Source organism: Nansenia antarctica (genome assembly GCF_963989245.1).
Source record: "Nansenia antarctica genome assembly, chromosome: 14".
NCBI classification, from domain to species: domain Eukaryota; kingdom Metazoa; phylum Chordata; class Actinopteri; order Argentiniformes; family Microstomatidae; genus Nansenia; species Nansenia antarctica.
Window position 1 is genome coordinate 22,282,082 of NC_137684.1, and position 19,758 is coordinate 22,301,839.

A 19,758-nucleotide genomic window follows, 5' to 3' on the forward strand; every position below is an offset into this window, starting at 1 on the left:
ACAGAAGGCACAACATGGGCTTTGACTGACAGGGGTGAATCTGGCCCGACCGAGGGGGTACAGTAGCTAGTCTTCAAGCTTCAGCCATGAGAGAGTTGAGTAGTTGTATGTCTACTGAACAACTAGGTAAACACACACATCCGTGTTCAAAGTTGTGGATCTCTAATGGATACTTTTGAATTAATGTGTGCTTCCTAAACAACTGCTCTGAGTTATACAGTACTTGTGACTAAGATCAGGCTAGAGGTACAGAATCATTTCTTCCAGTTTTTTTTTTGTCACTGGAGACTTTTATTTAAGAGCTAAATGTGAGGCTGTAGTAGTCGGTCTCCAGTCACCGGGCTACACAGTGAGCAAATCCAAATGTATTATGGCTCTCAAAGACTCCAGTATCCACCCTCTGCTGTTTTAACTAAGGTTCACCCCGCCTAAGGAACTGGTGCTGAACATAGAGCCCAGCCAATTCAACAATGATTCCTTTTTGACATTCATATTCCTTGCGTGTGTGTGTGTATACTGGTGAAAGTAGAACTGTGTAAAGTGAAGGAATAACAGGGGGAAAAGAGAGTGTGTGTGGTGTGTATGTGTGTGTGTGTGTGTGTGTGTGTGTGTACGTGCGTGTGTACGTGAGTATGTGCGTGTGTATGTGTGTGTGTGTGTGTGTGTGTGTGTGTGTGTGTGTGTGTGTGCGTGCGTGCGAGTGCAAGTGTATTTGCAAGCGTGTGTGTGTGTGTGTGTGTGTGTGTGTGTGTGTGTGTGTGTGTGTTTGGATTTGAGTGGGCCCTTCCCTGCCAGCTTCCTCCACAGCGCCTGCCTGGTTCCCACAGCAGAAGCAGCATGCCTGGGGGAAAGGCTGGGAAAACATCTGTGGGGAAACCATGGAGGAGGGAGAGAGAGAGGCCATTACCTGCCAGGCCCAGCTGAGTGTAGACAAGGCAGGGCATACTCCCAGAACGTGAGACCTACACCAAATACCTAATATTTGGTTTGGCAAAGTCGGGTTGGTTCGTTTAAGAAAATACAGTTAGGGAGGATGTTTTAACCCACAATAACAATCCTGGTTCCTTTGCATATCCTTGTTCCGTCCTGATAGGAGAACAAACTTGTGGGGGTCTTTATTTATCACTATTTACCTTTCTACTTTGTATGCATGTACATATAGTGTGAGAGTGTGCAGAGCTTCTGTTGGAAGAATGTGTGGTTTATACTCTTGCATGACTGATTGAGCCCATCATTAACATTATAGCTCAAAATTGCTCTATTGGGGCTATAATCCGTCATCCGAATGGCGTGATCATGGAACGTCGAGCACCAACACAAAGGGGACATTGTCTTTGGTCACATTGGTCTACATTCTTTCATACATACATTCTTTCATACATACATTCTTTCATACATACATTCTTTCATACATACATTCTTTCATACATACATTCATATGACAAAACGGTCGAACTGTTGACCTCCTTTATAATTCCCTTCAGTGGTAGAATCTGAATGACCATCTTATCCGCCGCTGGTTGTTCTCACATCATCAAAGTGACGGGACGCTTGTCTACAGTGGCTCCTAACAGGGAGGTGGAGGTCACCCCCCCAGAGAAGGCTGTTTGGGGTACGGTGAGCCATCGGAGGTCCCTGGCCTCATCACTCTCTGCCAACCTGGCCCACTTCCTGTGCCCATATTACACACACAGCTACTTTGCAAAGTCAAAATGATAGATTGCACCAGGTAAGTTAAACAATTACTGAGCAATTTGGAGGTCGCTCTCTCCCGAATTACCGCTGTGTTACTGAAACAACTTTTGAGAAGAGTAATGATCATCCACTCTCTTACAGGAGAAAAAAAGAGTAATCATAATTCTGTGATAATGCCTTCAGGGGAAAACGCTCTTATTGACTATTGGTGGCTCACCTCTGTGTCATTTTTCCAAGCTGAAGATAGATTGGATGGTCTCTTTTAAAAAATCTCACATGGCTCTTAATGCCCTTTTTTTCTTTTCATGTAGAACAGGAAATAGACCCATAGATATAGAATAGAACTGTATCTCTACGCTTCTGTTTTGGGGAGAGACTGGGATGTTGTTGACCCATAGATAGACTGGGAGACTGGGATGTTGTTGACCCATAGATAGACTGGGAGACTGGGATGTTGTTGACCCATAGATAGACTGGGAGACTGGGATGTTGTTGACCCATAGATAGTTGTCTCCCATCTTAATATTTGAGGTCTGTGGCTTTCTCAAAGTCGCCGTCGGCCTCACGGCGGTACATCTCTAATGTTTCATTATTCTTCGGCTGCTCACTTGAGAGTAATGGCCTCCACTTCTTATTGATAGGCATAAACCTTTCAGAGAGATTAATGTTTATTAATAAATAAGGTAAACCACTATTTGTTTCTCCCTCCCAACTGTACCTCACATACTTATTCACACAGGACATTTTAGTTATTTAACTATTTCTATACATTTCTTAAAAATAGTGTGTTTCCCTTTGTCTTTCAATTTTAGGCTCCAATGTAACAAAATGTGAAAACTGTGTAGAGCTTCACATACTTTTTCCTCTGTGCTGTATGTCTATGTTATCTGTGAGATGACTGATAGTAGTGGTCTCTGCCTGTATGCCAGTAATCAGTGGGGTGATTGAGGAATCAGAGCAGGGAGCAGAGAGAATGTAGCGCGGCATGTAGCTCTAATGACGCAGGAGACAGTGGGGGACTGTTCGGGGTGTCTGCAGCTATCAGAGATGGTTTCCTATCGTTTGTGACACGGGCCCCCAGGGGGAATGCACATACTCTACTGTATATTGTTGTTTGATATCGCTCTGCAGCATGCCGTTATTATATGGATATTCAGTGAGGTGTGTGTGTGTGTGTGAGTGTGTGTGCCCGCATGTGTGAGAGGGAGGGAGGGAGGGAGGGAGGGAGGGAATACGGTATGCATGAAAGAGGAAGGTTCTGTAGGGGCCGCCGGATCTATGTAGAGTGCAGTCTGTGTGAATGGGTTTATTGTATGTATACATAGTACTATGGTTATGAAAGGTAGAGGTGAAAACATTTGCTGTATGAAAGAACTACTTTTGTCTCCTTTCCTCACATTCAAGTTCATTAACCCCTCGATCGTCTAGCTATATTGAGACAGGGAGAGAGAGGGAGAGAGACAGAATTCCATCATTTTCATCATCTGACTCAGAGCAGTAGATTGTCTATCTCCGGCTGTGGACTAACGAATCAAAAGGCTGCACAATACAGTTACAGTAATGAATTGCTTCCTTCCTGTTGTTTTCATCCAGGTTTCACGTTCTATCATATACCAGTGTACTGTAGGAGGAGTCTGAGCCATCCAACTCTCCTCTATGATAACACTCTTAGTTCTTCATGTCTTTTTCCAAATGCATTGTGGGTCTTGACCAAAAAGGCTCAGCAGGAATAGATATGGCCTGATTGGAGACCTGCCGTGTTAGTGTCAAATACACGATTGTCTTGTTCTTCTTTACACAGAAAGAATATCTTCAACTACAACACTGGGAGAGCATGATGGCTTTTCTCTTAGTCTGTAGAATCGATGATAGCTTACCTACCGTCTCCCCTTGGGAGACCGACCAGGACGCTCACGTTCATGTTGCTGCATTGATTTACATTACATTACATGAGAGTAGCATCTTTACATGCAGAGTTTGATGAATACTGACAGGCAATTTATAGATGCACACTCAGGGTCCTAGATTGGACGCCCTCTGCTCTACTGTACCCCTCTACTGTGTACCCCTCTACTGCCTCAAGGGTGCTATTCCCATTAGTCTATGAAATGTGGCTCTTTTTCACATTGGTATTTTATTGTCAGTATTGCAGTGTCCCGGGTCTTCAAGTGGGAGAGTTGTTAACATGACTGTAAAGGTCCCAATGTTAACGAGCAACTAGATATGATGTCATCCATGTAAAATGACCCAGTGGAAAATATCCCCTGGCAGCAAATCTCACTTTATGATATTACTATTTTTTTTTTAAATTGCACCAGAGCCTCTTGTGCCATATGAGTAATTACTGCTGTGTTGAATATTTAAAAAAATTGATTACAAGTGCATTTTGTTCATTCGTCATTTAATTGATTTTTGACGTTGTTCTTGTCCATTTAGTTGATGATCTTATATATAACGACGAACCTCAACACACACACACACACACACACACACACACACACGCACGCACACACACACACACACACACACACACACACACACACACACACACACACACACACACACACACACACACACTCACACACATACAGACACATAATTGCCTTTGACCATACTGGGTCATGTCACAGTAAGGGAAAGCCTATCCAGGACTAATAGCTATAGCTGTAATTTTTGGGGAGAGTGAATTGAACAGTACAAGAGTGCAGCATCAGCTCAGTAACGTCTCTCTCTCTCTGATGCCTCTGATTGCTAGCTTTGTGTGGAAAGCCTCCTGCCGGGAACAAGTGACTCATGGAATATACACAATGTTATTACCCTTGACAAAAGAGATGAGATGAAAAGAGGAGATAATAGAGAAATTGCTTAAATCTCAGGATAACATAACAGTGTTTGTGTAGAACACCGTTTTTCTGTCAGTCAGCTCTTGCCTGTGTGTGTGTGTGTGTGTGTGTGTGTGTGTGTGTGTGTGTGTGTCATCCCCTCTAACCTCCTGTACAGTTTCTTTATTGTAAATAAATAATTTAAAAAGATCTTAATTCTTCTAGCATTATGACTACCAATGGCCCCTGGCCCTGGCATCGATTACTTTTTCTTGCTATGACTGATGGATATATGATTCACTTACTTAGACAAAATGTATTTGTTGTAAGTCGCTTTGGATAAAGGCGTCTGCTAAATGCCGTGAAAAAATAAATGTGTATACGTTTAAGTGTGTGTGTGTGTGTGTGTGTGTGTGAGTGTGTGTGTGTGTGTGTTTGATTCAGTGACGTGCACCTGACTCTGCCTCTGCCTGTCAGCTGTCAGTGTCAGTGTGATGCCTTCCTCCCTGGGCTGTGATTGCTCTGTTTATGCTGATGCAACAGCCTTTACTCTTTTAGACCGTCCATCCCCCTACTGTACCTGTCACAAACCATTCAGTCAGTCATCGTCGACTAAACAGCACTGTAGTACGGCACGGCATGGTTGGTGGTTGATCTCATTCAGAAATGTCACTCCTAATGACATGGAATGGAATGGAACGAAGTATTGATCTTCCCAAGGAAATTTCATTAGGTAAACCATCGTGCATTGAATGTTCCCTAATTGAAACGGAGTAATATTTCTCACCAACATGTTGTCCAGAGCAGAGAGAGGACTAGATTAGGGGTGTAGTAGGGTACTGTCTACATTTACATTTTACATTTTTGGCATTTAGCAGACGCCTTATTCCAAAGCGACTTACAATCAATACATTTGAATACTAAGCATGTGAATCAGCAGTCCACCATTCGTTGCAGGAAGAGTACTCTAGCTCGGGCCCGGGGCCACTGATAGGAGGAAAAACCTTCTCCCTATTATCGCCTTCTACTAAAACTTTTTTTTTTTTGTCTACTGTACTCTCTGCAGGTTAGGTAGGTGTGTGTGTGTGATGTACTGGGATAAGACCGGAGATTGAGATGTACTGAGTCGTCTCTTGCAGCCCATGAGGATGTCATAAGGATGTCAGGTGGAGTGTCAGGTGAATAGAGGCCTTCTAGCCTGGCCTTTGCAGGCAGGAAGGGAGGTCGCACTCACAAAGGTGCAATCTTTATTTCCTTTATTTCCTTTCACATTCACGTCAGTGAACACAAGGGCACATTTCCAGACACGGTGGATATGGTCTGCTTGCAAAGCTGCACAAAGGAATACATTTATTCTACATACATTTATTCTACAAAGGAATACATTTATTTCTCCATCTCGCTCTCCACAGGTGGCGTCCCCTACCTCCATTGCCACGTCGAAAAAGGCAAAACGCTTGAAATGATACAAGATGGAATTCAAGAGCTGTGATTTACTGCGTCTGTAGGCTATCAAAGAAGTCGTTGTTGTTCTGGTGTTCTTATGCATATGACTATGATGTGCATATGTGGAAATCTGCATGCATATTATGTGGTATGTGTGCAAATGTGTGTGCAAAAGTGTGTGCAAGTGTGTGTGTGTGTGTGTGTGTGTGTGTGTGTGTGGTTGATGTCGTGTTGACATGCTCTCTCATGGAGTTAATTCAACCAGACATGTGCATGTGTAGATAGTTTTCCTCACAGGGCTTGTGTGATCTAACTTTGTTGTACAACTCCCAACATCCCTGTGGTCGGCTGGCACACTACAAAACCAGGAGGAGAGGCTGGTGGAGGTAGAATTCGGAGGACCCGGGCTCACTGCTACAAATCCATTAAAGACTTGTGGTCGGTGGCTCATCTCAGACCATACTGTGGTCGCTGGGTATTCTAGAGTAGTAAAACACACTCCAACCATTTCACAGTAATCCCAGGGATTTCTCCCTTCCCCCTCCACCCGTCCAACTGCAAAACCTTGACTTCTCTCAGATGTAGTTTCTTCTACACGCCCAAATACAGATGGCCATAAATAAGGTCGGATGAAGCAGTCATGTACTGTATCCACCACCTATCCTGGGTTTCCCCTCGTCTTTCTTCTGTATCTGCAGCCTCTCCATCTCTCCTAGCCCTTGCTCCACGGTTGATCCTTCCCTCTGTATACATACGGCTACCATCTGGTCTAGCAGAGCCCCGTGTCAGAGAAGCCCCAGAACGGGCCAGATCACTGCGGCCCATGTACAGTTTCACGGTTAACCCTTTACATGGACACTCAGGCTTGCATACTTTGGCACAAGGTATTCTGTCTCTCTTTATTTTCTGCCCTCCTTTCTCTCTCTCTCTCTCTCTCTCTCTCTCTCTCTCTCTCTCTCTCTCTCTCTCTCTCTCTCTCTCTCTCTCTCTCTCTTTATCTCTCTTTCTCTCACTCTCACTCTCTCACTCTCTCTCTCTGTTTAAGTCGTTTTGGAAATGATCAAATGGAATGCAATATCTCCAAGTGAGAATGCAACGGATGCCGTTACGTCCGAATGCGCCTGCGCATGTGGTGCGCATGTGGTGTCCACACACACACAGGATGTCCAGGGCTGAGGCGAGGGGACGTCTGACTCCCTGTGTTGTGGGAACCCTGAGAGGAACTAGATGTAGTCCTGCAGAGCTGCATGTTTTTTTCTGTGGAAGAAGAAGAAGGCTCCCTGCGTCCCCTTTTAAAATAGATTTAAGTGCAGGGTCGGAGCCACATCGAGGTCAGCCTCCTGCCTGCGTGCTGTAGTGAAGTCTGGGAAAGTCAGGCTCGAGTGTCTCCGCCTGCCAGTCAACTGCAGAACCTGCAGACAGACAGGGGGAAGCAGAGACACACAACACAGGAAGGACTCTCACTGCATGGTCATGTGATATGGCTGCCTCAAATGAAACTCATCTCGCTTGTTCATCCTCCTGTAAGGTGTCCAGTACCGTAACATTTACGTTTACATACAAAAAAATAACAATCAGTTTTCCATTCCAATCCAGGGCTTTTAATGAAAGTTCTTAATGAAAATCCTAGATGATTTTATGAGATATAATCCACCTTAGAAAACCCCTATTATTGACTATTATTATCATGTGTTCGTCACGGAGAGAGGTTTGAATGGGAGCTTCTTTCTCAGTGAGAGTGGCTTGTCTGGAGGATCTCTCTCTCTCTCTCTCTCTCTCTCTCTCTCTCTCTCTCTCTCTCGCTCTCTATCAATAGCAATCTGGAAGAACAGAAAGAATAAGATTCTGGTGGCAGGTTCTACAGATGCTGGTGCTATAATAATGGGACTGGGGGCAGCAAGGCTGCGGGGTGGAGTTTGGTTATTATGAGTTTAATGCTATGTGGGGGCACCCTTTGTTCTGTTGCCTGGTTGGTGCCAATAAAGGTTTTTTGGAATTCATATTCTGTCTCTCTTTCTCTCTGTCTCGTTATCTCTCTCTCTTTGTCTCTCTCTCTCACTCACTCTCCTCGCTCTCTGGTGCATTCAACCTCATGACTCAGTTGCTTTCACACAAGTGAACAATTTGAATAGCAGCCACTTGGCACAGGTTCTGAACAATTAAAGGAGAGTAGATCTTATGGATGAAATGGCTGGTCTCTCAAACCAACAATGCACAACATTTACATATAACATCACATAATATTGTAACTGCAATCATAAACATCTGATATATCATAGAAAAGCAAGACATTTTATTCTATTATGCATGCAGTTACGTACGTGCATTGCCCCAGTAAAACAAATGCCATAAATCTTTGACATGTGCGTCATTTGAGAAGCACCACGGTTCATTTAATCTGATTTCTGGTGACTGATCACGGGCAGGTTAAAGCTACATTACAGTGACAGGCATTCTGGGAGAGATGCAGCCACGGGTTTGTGTCACGCACAGAGAGTGGCTACTGTAGCTGGCGTGTAAGTACTCCAGCAGTGCTCCCCTAAGGCCAGTGGGATGCGTTGGAAGTCAGTGAGTCACCTTGTCGCAGCCAAAGCTGTGAGCAGCCAGCCAGTCCTGCCACTACGCTCAGCTGGCCCCTGTGGCTGGGTGATCCTCCACGCCAACATTAAGGTCAAGGATCTGGGAAGTTGGAAGTTGAAGCTGCAAAAGCAAAGGTGTCTTTCATGTGCACGTTGTTATTATTATTATTAGTTCAAGTTTATTTCGAACAGCAGTCCAAGTACATTGGAATACAAATGATTTCAAAAATAAAGAATAATAAAGTTAAAAATCCACATGGTTAAGCTGTCCGAAAGGGAATAGGAGGAAGCAACGCTTATCAGTTGTCAGTTTAGATGCACAGTATAGTAGGTTTTTGCATTCACTTTACAGTATTTACTGACATGTTTGATCATGCTTTTAGATATGTTTGCACGGTATGCCTGCAGTTAAACTCAAGAAATACTTCATTGTTATTTCTCACAATGGACAGTACACTGTCAAGCAATATTATAATATAATATAAAGGACTATGAGTATGAGGATCGAGCAAAATGGGGGACTCAACAACAAACTCCATGTTTCTTCAGAGCCTTCATATTGCTCTTTACTTTGGCCTATTACCCACAGTGAACATCACTCTGGCACCTGCACTGGTAATCCTGACATCTCGGTGATCTAGTGTGTCTAATGCCTATCCAGCAGAACTGGGTTGGTCTGACTGAAGGACGGCCAAGGGAAGGAGGGAGACACAGAGGGAGGGAGCTTAAGGAAGAAATAAGAGGAAGGAGTAACACCTCGCTCGTCAGCAGTGGGTCGCTCCAAGTCTGCTATCGTTTCGTTAAGCCGACTAACCTCTGTGCTGACGAAGGCTTGACGCTGAAACACGTCCACAGTGGCTGCCGTGTGTATGTGTATTCAAACGATGGGCGTATAAAATATGACTTATTCAACTAATATCTAACATCTAGTCTAACATCGGCACAGTAGATAGATAGCATTGTACAGTAGATTAAATAGTAGGTACAATTAAAATTGTAGCTGTACACAGACAGTCAATTCTGTGAACCTAGCAGATGGCGGAGTCTGGTGTCAAATTGAGTTCCAGAGACCTGCGTTCTGTATGTGCTTCCCTGGGGTCTGGTCTACCTGAAGGAGGTGTAGAGGGGGAGGGGTCACGGTCACTGAGCAGCGCCGTGTGTCTCTGCGCCATGGAACACCTGTTCTCCCTAACCTCCATGGCAACCAGGCACTCCCCACTGGCGTCTCCATGGTTACTGGGTTTCAATAATAATCCGTCCAACTAAGTTTTTTTACATGATGAAAGATTGTTTTGGGATTCTCAGAACAGGCTGCCGTCTCTGTGTATCACAAAATAAATGGGCCTGATCATGTATAATTGGCGAGCGGAGCCTCTACTATTTGTTCACCAGAGGCTTGATGAATAATGGCACCTCAACCACAGCGACATGTAAATTAAATTAGCTGCATATGAAGACAGAGGAACTGACTAAACCGTGGCTATGTTTCCCCTCTGCCTGGGGTGTAGTGTCATTGCCATTGTCTATTGTGACACACTGCATGCTTCAATGAGTGGGTTGAAACACTGACTAGAAGGAGAATAGGAATTGTGTTAGGATTGTGAAGGAAAGCAATCTACCTTTGAGCACGAGGGGATAGCTAATATAGGTTGTGCTGGTGGCCATGATGAAAGTGTCTTATAGATATTAGACAATATTAGTTTAGGTGGGAAACTCCAGCTGGGCCAAAGGAATTGTTACAGTGCTAGCAAAGTATTAGCAAAATATATTAGGAAAAAAAAAACACAATACAGAAACACAATACAATACAGTACATGCATCAATGTCCCCTCTGCACAAGACTGGCCATATCCGCTGTACCCTCCACCTGTTGCAATGCAACAGGATCCAATAGAACTATGTCATATCAATAGGACATTCCTGTAACCCTAACTTTCTCTTACTGCATTTCTAATGCTGCAAAACAACTTCTCTGATGTTTACTCAATGTTGATTAATAAGAAATCCAACCGTCCAAAATGGCTTCAATCCAACCTTCCAAACAGTAATCATCCATCTCCTTCATTCTCTCCCTCTCTCACTTTCTCTCTCTCTCTCTCTCTCTCTCTCTCTCTCTCTCTCTCTCTCTCTCTCTCTCTCTCTCTCTCTCTCCCACTCTCTCTCTCCCTCCCTCGCTTAGGTGTGCTGAGCCTACCAGAGAGCCTGAGCCTACACAGGGAGCAGCAGCGCGCAGGGCAGAGTGGGGAGGGCCACGCCTACAGCCAGTCTGAGCTGCGCTCCATTGAACAGTGCCTGTTGGCCACACGAGTGGGCAGCATCTCTGAACTCAGTGAGTTGTCTCAGTCATGCTGTACAGTTAACTGTGTGTGTGTGTGTGTGTCGGTGTGTGTGCGCGTGTGTGTGTGTGTGTGTGTGTGTGTGTGTGTGTGTGTGTGTGCATGTGCATGCGCTTCTGTGTGTCTGTCTGTCTGTGTGTGTGTGTGTGTGTGTGTGTGTGCATGTGCGTGTGCGTTTGCGTGTGTGTGTATGTGCGTGCGCTTCTGTGTGTGCTTGTACGTCTAATTTCACCCCAAATGAAATGACAAGAGCACTACTAATACAATACAAATGAAAAACACGATTTACCCTTCAAGTCACCCAGAAGTCCTGATAATGGATTCAAAAAACATTTTATTATTCATCTAATACATTAAATATTTGTATATTGAATACATTCAATGAATTGATTATGCTTGCAGAAATGTTTGGTAAATTAGGATGACCTTACGGATGTATTCCATTTCTTTCCCCGCCTTGCTCTGTTTGCTTTCATTTAACTGTGGCAAAGGCGCGACAGGACACCTATAGTGTTGTTGGTGTTTAAATGTACGGTATGTGTTTTGAAGAAATGTCTTGTCAATGTATTTTCACTGCAGACCAGAATAGTGTGCTCTCTGGTATGAGGTATTGGTATGTTCCCAAGCCTTTGTATCTCTTCCCATGGCGTTTTGATTTAGTCAGAGCCAATTCTTTGGTGAGCGAGTGGGTGAAACCGACGTCAAGTTGGTTGCAAACAGTAGCCCCGCAATTCGACTTGTTCCAACCGAGCCTCAAACTACTGGTTTGCCAACACACGTGACCGTCTTCTCAAATACCCAATGTTAACCAGCTACGCTAGGAGAATAGTATGACCCCCAAAATCATCCCGTCTGTCCAGGGTAAACACCTATCATCAGAATAAACACTGATCCAATTCTCTTTTGGATAAAAATGGACTAGCAGGGGTCAGGTGTAGGACACTTACACACTAAGCCGAATCAGTGTGTGTGTATGTGTGTGTGTGTGTGTGTGTGTGTGTGTGTGTGTGTGTGTGTGTGTTTGTGTGTGCTGCTCCTTTTACAAGCAGTATTGATGGGGTCAACGAGCAGGTGTTGACACTGCTAATACAGAAGCAGATAGTCTAGTAGAGAAGACTCTCTAGAGAGTATTCCATGGCTAATATCAACCGTTGAAGTTTATTTTGTAAATAGCAATATGACTTGAAAGCATAATGTGAAAAGTTTAATCTGCAGAATGAATTATTGAGTAAAGCTGAATTGTCAACAGAGACTAGCCTATCAGCCTGCCGAGAAGGAAAGGGAGAAAGCTCAGCTTGGTAAATGGGATTTAGAGACATAAAATGCTGCTCACGGTTTCCATACAGCCATCGCAGGTTCAGTATTTTTGCATTGGCATTTAGTCGTCCATCTCAGAGATTATTCATTTTCCTCTTTGTTAGTATTGGCTAATTTCTTTTGTGCTAAATGCCAGATTAGCATATTTTTAAATGGCAGTCCCTGCAAAGGTGCAGGAAAGCAGCCTACACATCTGACATGATGCAACAATACCTTGGAGAGAGACATCACTCAATCAGTGGAGGAAAAATCCTGCTTCAGATTTCTCTTAAGAGAATTAAGAGTGGAGAGTGGAGAGAATGGATCTATGTAATTTAGTACATTCAACAGCATCAGCCTCATTCTATTCTTGGAAATGCCAGTGACAGGAGATACCCTATACTCAGCATACAGGCTATTTTCATATGGGAATCTATAAATCAACTGATAGGAAGAAAAAAAGACATTATAGAATATGACCTCATTGGATGCTTTGACACATTCAGGGTCACATGATACATACATTCACATGAACAGGAAACGATGGTTGTGCTCAAATCTTGAGGTGCTCTCCAGTAGATAGATACTAGATACTAGATAAAGTCAATTAGCTACAAAGTAGCTGAATGCTATACAAGGAACTTAAAGAAAATAAAGAAATCGTCCCTTCTTTTTAATGTCACTGTCAGGGCTCTCTCGATTTGTCCTGATGCCACGGTTGATGAAATCAGTATGTCGGTCCTTTTCTCCCAGGCAGTGATTCAGAGCAGAACTGACTAAGTGCCGGTTGTGTTCAGTTCACACTGCTAATGGCCTTTTAGTGGAGGGAGAGACAAGAGGGTCTGGTACTGAATGTGAATGCCCATCCGATGCCCGCCGCCCTTCCCTGAAGGGAGTATGGCAGTCTAAAATTGCCCTCTACTGCCCTCTCCTAAACGAATCCTTCCTCTCCTAAATGAATACGCATCTTAATGGTTAAGATGACCATGGATGTACAGTTGATAAAAATGGAAGTATGATGTATAGCCGCCGGATCCTCCTTACCGTGTCCATCCATCCGTCCATCCGTGCATCCGTCTACCCCCAGGGAGGGCTACACAGTCTGTACTGCTGTCTCCCTCTCTCAGGTTGACAGGACCAGACCCGCACTGTGGTGCTAAGGGATTCACAGGGCTAAAATCCAGTCTAAAATCCAGCAATCCGATTTATAAGGCCTAAAAAGGGCTTAAATGCTAGGGATTTCCAAAATCGGTCTAAAAAACTAGGTGCTAGGTCTTAAAAATGAGATTAGCTTGTCCTGCAAGGAAGCTTTTGTGCATGTTGTTCTCTTCACGTTGAAGTGACTTTCTACAGTTAACTGTTAATGTTAATAAATGTACTTTTGAGTAATTATGGGACTTATTTATTTTATATTAATTATCCTTCAGACTTTTTTGTCTGCATGGCAGTGAAATCCCTAATTTCATCACCTCGAGGACAAATAGCTATCATATGGTGTCGCGAACAGGTCTAAAATTATATCCAAAGAGGTCTAAAAAAGGTCTAAAAAGGTCTTAAATCTGACTTGTTGAAATTTGTAGGAACCCTGTCTTAGGTCAGGTATCTCCATTCTAACACGACCCAGCTTCTCCTGAACTCGAGGATGGATGGATGGATGGATGCATGGTTGGATTCGATTTTTTCTCTAAAATGAGTCAATGTCCATTGGTGAAAGAAAGGGCATATGAGATGTGAGAGAATCGGCTGTCATGATGGGATCCTGGCTTTGTTGCTGTATTGTTCAGCTGTTGACGTCAAATACTTTCACTGTGTGGTTTAGGATTTTGGTTGCTGATCTTGGCCTCTCAATCTGACCTGCTCCATAAGGATGTCTGTTTATGAAGTATTACATGTTGACATTAAAGGTGCAAGCTGTAATTGAAACAACAACAGAGTGGGCTCGCCACTTTTTTTTGCAGAGAAATGTAACCACAAGGACTGACCATGCATGAGATCCAAATGTTGGTTTTAACCATGTTTTGAAGCTATACAGTCCAGTATGTGTTTACAATTGTATTGTTTCCAAACAATGGAGTAAAAACCAGCTTCTATTTTGAGTTCTGATCGGGTAAGACAGTTGACCTCATGAGGCATTTAAGATATTCTTCAAGAATGAATGTCTACCGTATATATATCATTAATTTAAACGTCTATAATGGGCAGTGTAAACAGCAGTGTAAGCTCTTTCTGCTTCTATCAGGGTCTGACTGAAAGCAATGTAATGGACCAACAGTCGAATACAGTATGGCCCCGGGCCTCCATTACACAGCTCCATGGCTGGATAGCAGCACATAATTGAAATATCATGATGATCATCACATACACTGTACATTACAGTACAGTCTGCACATATTCTCTAAGCCTAGTGATGTGATGTGATAAGACGTTTAAAGAAAACAAAACAATTCCACAGCTGCTCCCTATTTTATTGTATGCCTAGATTAATAAGATTGTTTTATGGCTTTGATGAATGTAGGCTTCGGTTACTCGCCCCCTTCCCCCCATTAAACAGTCATCACATCTAGTGCTGTAATGAGAGGTTGGTTGGACATTCTGTCGGTATCTGACCCATAGGTGCCAAGTTCTCATTACGTTTGTCTTGTAAACAAAAGCTGTGCAATTATACCCCTGAGAAAGAACTCCTCTCTCCCGGCACCAGAGAGCAGGCAGACTGTACTGTAGGTGTCCAAGTTATTGTCTCAAGCCGTGTAATACAGTGTGTAATGAGGATCCTACCCTTCGGAAAACACTTGAAATCGGACATTAGACATAAACAAAGACAATAGTTACTGTGTGTATCTCTTAGCTCATTGTTAACATAAAATAACTGAGCGTGTTGGTAATTAGCAGCTTGAATCAATAATAATAATATAATATATGCTATTTAGCTGACGCTTTTATCCAAAGTGTCTTACATTGCAGTGAGTGCATACATTTTTCAGTATATACAGTCCCAGTGGGAGACATGTGGGAGACATGTGATTCAGGTCTGCTTACTTTTATCAACAATGCAGCTTCCCTTCCTCCATCAGTAACTTCCTCTCCCAATCTCCATCAGTAACAGATGGTTGTTTACTATTGTTATCCCAGAGGAGGAGACTAAACCTATGTTAAGCCCTGTGGCGCTGTGCTGTGGCAGTCAGTTTAGTTAGGGGTATAGTAATCTCACTCCCCAGCCCGACGACTGCCTGCCTGCCTGCCTGCCTGCCTGCCTGCCACCCCTCTATAGGAAATGTCATAGGCCAGCATAAATAAGACATGAGGATGGCTGTTACACCAGTGTGCCCTGAGCCGCCTGCCTCAGTTCCTCTTCTAATTTTTAAGTGGACCCTATTACATGTCTTATCTACACTATATCCCCATTGGTACAATTGTGTGTGTGTGTGTGTGTGTGTGTGTGTGTGTGTGTGTGTGTGTGTGTGTGTGTGCATGCATGCGTGCGTGGTGTGACGTACTGCACTGTTTCCATTGTCACCAACATCTCCTGGTTCAATTGAATGATGGACTGTTGGTTCCCAGCATCCAACGCTGCCTTTCAGCTCTCCTTCCACACTCTCCCCGTCTCATTGTTTAGGCAAAATAGCATCCTGGCAGAAGGCAGGGAAAAGCACAATTATGATAATAAACAATTCATTTGTCTCTTTGAATGACTGTCCCCACTGACCCATCCCTCTGTCTGTATGTCTGCTTGTTCATTTAAAATGAGTGAATGGGGTTTTGTCAGAAATAGATACTTCTGAAAGACCACTGTTTAGTGTTCAGTTGAATACAGTGTTGTGAAACAGATCGCTATATATAAAAGCCTCTGTGTAATAGCCACTATTATATACAATATTATACGTAATAGCCACTATATATTATACTATATAATAGCCACTTGCCACTCTGTGCCATTATCCTATTTAAAAAACGACTAGTAGAATGGCATTGTATGGTACGCAGATGCAGAACAGCATTTGTTTGTTTGTTTGTTTGTTTGTTTGTTTGTTTGTTGTGTTGTAAAGATGATGTGGGATGATGTTAGTCATGTCTATGAGATACAGTAAATGCTGCAGCCTTTGAAACCTTCCCGTACTTGTTTACTATGTCTCTGTTTGACTGAATCTGGGCCCAGCTGGCTCTTTGTCTGCCTTCCTGACCCTTAGGCAACGAGAAGTTTTGGAAAGCATTTTAGCTGACGACTGTTTACATACCATTCTAAGAGAATACAATTTGATTTGGGGAAATCATTTTTTGGCAGATGCATTTTGTTTTTGAGTGCAAGTAGATAATCAAAATATACTGGCTGATTAGGCAAAGGGCAAGAGCTTGGAGAATATGTTATGTGTGTGTGTGTGTGTGTGTGTGTGTGTGTGTGTGTGTGTGTGTGTGTGTGTGTGTGTGTGTGTGTGTGTGCGCGTCGTGTTTTTGTCTATGTCTGTATTTAATGCGTCTGTGTTCATGGTGTCTTCTACAGGTGACCTGGTGTCCCGGGCCATGCACCACCTCCAGCCACTGCACGTGAAGAACCACAGCAACGGGACCCCCATCCACCAGAAAAGCAGCCTGGTGCACTGGGAGCCTGAGGCTCTCTACACCCTCTGCTACTTCATGCACTGCCCCCAGATGGAGTGGGAGAACCCCAATGTGGAACCCTCCAAGGTCACCCTGCAGACAGAGAGGTAGGAAGCACCCCTCACACACACACACACACACACACACACACACACATGGGAGTACATACACATATACACACACACACACATGGGAGTACATACACGTATACACACACACACACACACACACACACACACACACACACACACACACACATACACAAACAGAGAGATAGAGGGGGGGGTGGGACATTTGTGAGGATGGCCTTAAAAGAGATGGTGGGGGGTCTATCCCATTCTCCTAAACTCCCTGCAGGCACACACACACACACACACACACACACACACACACACACACACACACACACACACACTTTAGCACCAAGGGCTACCATTAGCAACATTTTCTATTTAGACCTACAGTACCGTGTTTCAGCCCAAATCTTTTAGGCGGTCCACAACAGATCCGCCTATTCAATGGTAGACACTTAACACCTATTTTTGACCTCTATATAGTCACCCCACAACGCTGTAAGTTTGCCAGACAGGTGTTTTCATATGGAGGGAAAATATTTTCATTGGTTTATAGAGTCAATTGACAGCCTGTTACGGTATAGTAAGCCCCTAACAGTCACCAATGAAGGAAAAGCAGCAGGAAATGACTGTTGGAATGTACTTGTATGCAGTCAAAGTTGTTGGCTTGGATAAATGTGTGTCACAGATGTAGTTATTCAATATCACCTAGCAGCTGGATGGAGCAGTATAGACTATGGAGGCCTTGTGTAGAAATGACATAAGGGTAACGCAACAATTTCCATGAGGTCAAACTCAAAAACAGAAACACAGAATGGATAGATCACTCATTCCCTCATGTTCCTAGGTTTACAAATTTTGTTCTTGATGAATTTATGACAAATTAGCTATCCATACTACTATTTACACTGCGGACTGACGCTTACGTTATATATAACCTCACTATTCCAGTATTTCCTGTCTTGGTGGAAGCCCCTGTCAACTCACGGAGGGAAGGGGGTAAAAAAGCTGACAGCTGACGCTGAGCAGGCCTCCTCTGGGGCTCCGTACTTTATCGCCCGTAATGCAGAGAGCTCACGGCTAATGTGTCCCCCAGGTCTCTAAGTCACGTCTGCCTTCCCTCTGATCACCGTGAGGAAAGCTGGACTCTAATGAGCAAAATGTGTGAAGCCGAATTTTAGGGAACAAACGTGATTCCATTAACCTTTAAAAAAAACGTGTGTGTCCACTTAACGGCTAGTCTTCAAAGAGAGTCAACTAGAAACCTGTGTTGAACCAGACCTGTGACCTGTGACCTCGATCTGTTATCTGTTATGGTCTATATAGGTTATGATCTATAGGTTATGGTCTATAGGTTTCTGTTGACTATGGCGCTGATGGCACCACATCAGAGCAGATCACATGTTTTTCCTGTGTTTAAAGAGCGTGATTTGCATGTGTGCAGTGATGACCAGTGATGGTTCCTCCCTCTGAGCAGAATAGCATTGATGAATGACTGATGAGTGAAGACTGACAGTATGAGCAGAGCAGTGTCAAGGACATCCCAATGCGTCGACTCGACATCCTATGTGAATTATCATCAAGCAGTGTGACGCTTTCTACTATATGCCCTTAGTACCAGAGCAAAACATTACAGAACAGTATGGAGAAGATTTCCAACGACGGTAGCTACACAAGAAAATCTGAAACCAAAAATGAGTTTTTCAGAAGCCTAGAAGAATTGATATTTCATATTGGAACTCGATTAAACGAAATTGGTTCTGCAAAGCAAAAAAACTTCAATCGGACCCTAGAACAATACAGTGTACTGTATGCGCAAAACATCATCCTACTCTGTGAGGCTCTGGACAATTTGAGTGAAAAAGCATGTGTCTCTGTCTCCCCCTGTAGGCCGTTTCTGGTACTGCCACCACTGATGGAGTGGATCCGGGTGTCTGTGGCCCACGCTGAGCACAGACGCAGTTTCTCTGTGGACAGTGATGACGTCCGGCAGGCTGCCAGGCTGCTGCTACCCGGGGTGGACTGTGAACCTCGCCAGCTCAAGTATGCCCCTTGATATGCAACACCACATGTACATATATTGTAGGCCTACTGCACAACACCATAAATCCTCACGCACCCTCCGTTCTACTGCCACCAACCTCCTCAAGACCCCCAGGACCAAGCTCCGCACCATGGGAGATCGGGCCTTCTGCTCGGCTGCTCCCAGGCTGTAGAATGCTCTCCCTGACCACCTAAGGGCACCACAGTCTGCGGATGCTTTTAAACGAGGCCTTAAAACCCACCTTTTTAATAGAGCCTTTTTTTTTGCCTTTTAATTGAAAATGTTTATTGTTTTATCTTCCTGTTTTTAATTGTAGCACTCTGAGATTTCTTTTGTAAAGTGCTTTTATAAATAAAATGTATTATTATTATTATTATTATTATTATTATTATTATTATTATTATTATTATTATTATAAACACAAGACACACTGGCACACATTTCATACTGAAACCTTCAGTCATTGAAACCTGGATGGTTTAGGGCAGAGAGACCGGAACCTAAAAACACTAATGGAAACTAGTTGAAATGGAAACATTCAATACTCTAGCGATTATTTGTCAGGAAATGTGCTCCATTTAGCTCGAGACGAATGTTAGTCTGAATAGTCTGGGACACCTCTTCGATTTGCGGTCATGGACCTAGACTGCGTTAACTAAGTCGAAACAGGAAAGACTCTTGTCCCCATTGCAACATCATAAACACAAGACACACTGGCACACACCTACTATATTGCTCTACACTACACACACATTTATTGTCACACTGATATGAGATCAATTAAGTATACAAGAGAAATTGAAATATGAATCATTACCAACTAGCCTAAATATAAAACAGAAATGGATTTCCTTTCCTCCTGACGTATCTCCT

General features: G+C 43.5%; 1 protein-coding gene across 2 annotated transcripts in view; it reads left to right on the top strand.

Moving 5' to 3' along the window:
* Positions 1 to 19,758, top strand: part of btbd11b (BTB (POZ) domain containing 11b) — a gene marked incomplete at both ends in the record, with an annotated part of 58,004 nt that overhangs the window by 24,130 nt on the left and 14,116 nt on the right. For both annotated transcript variants that reach the window (XM_080544834.1, XM_080544835.1), the window contains 3 exons: positions 10,722 to 10,871; positions 16,670 to 16,874; positions 18,732 to 18,884. In XM_080544834.1, coding sequence (XP_080400960.1) covers positions 10,722 to 10,871; positions 16,670 to 16,874; positions 18,732 to 18,884 — 508 coding nt within the window. The remainder of the gene's footprint in view (positions 1 to 10,721; positions 10,872 to 16,669; positions 16,875 to 18,731; positions 18,885 to 19,758) is intronic.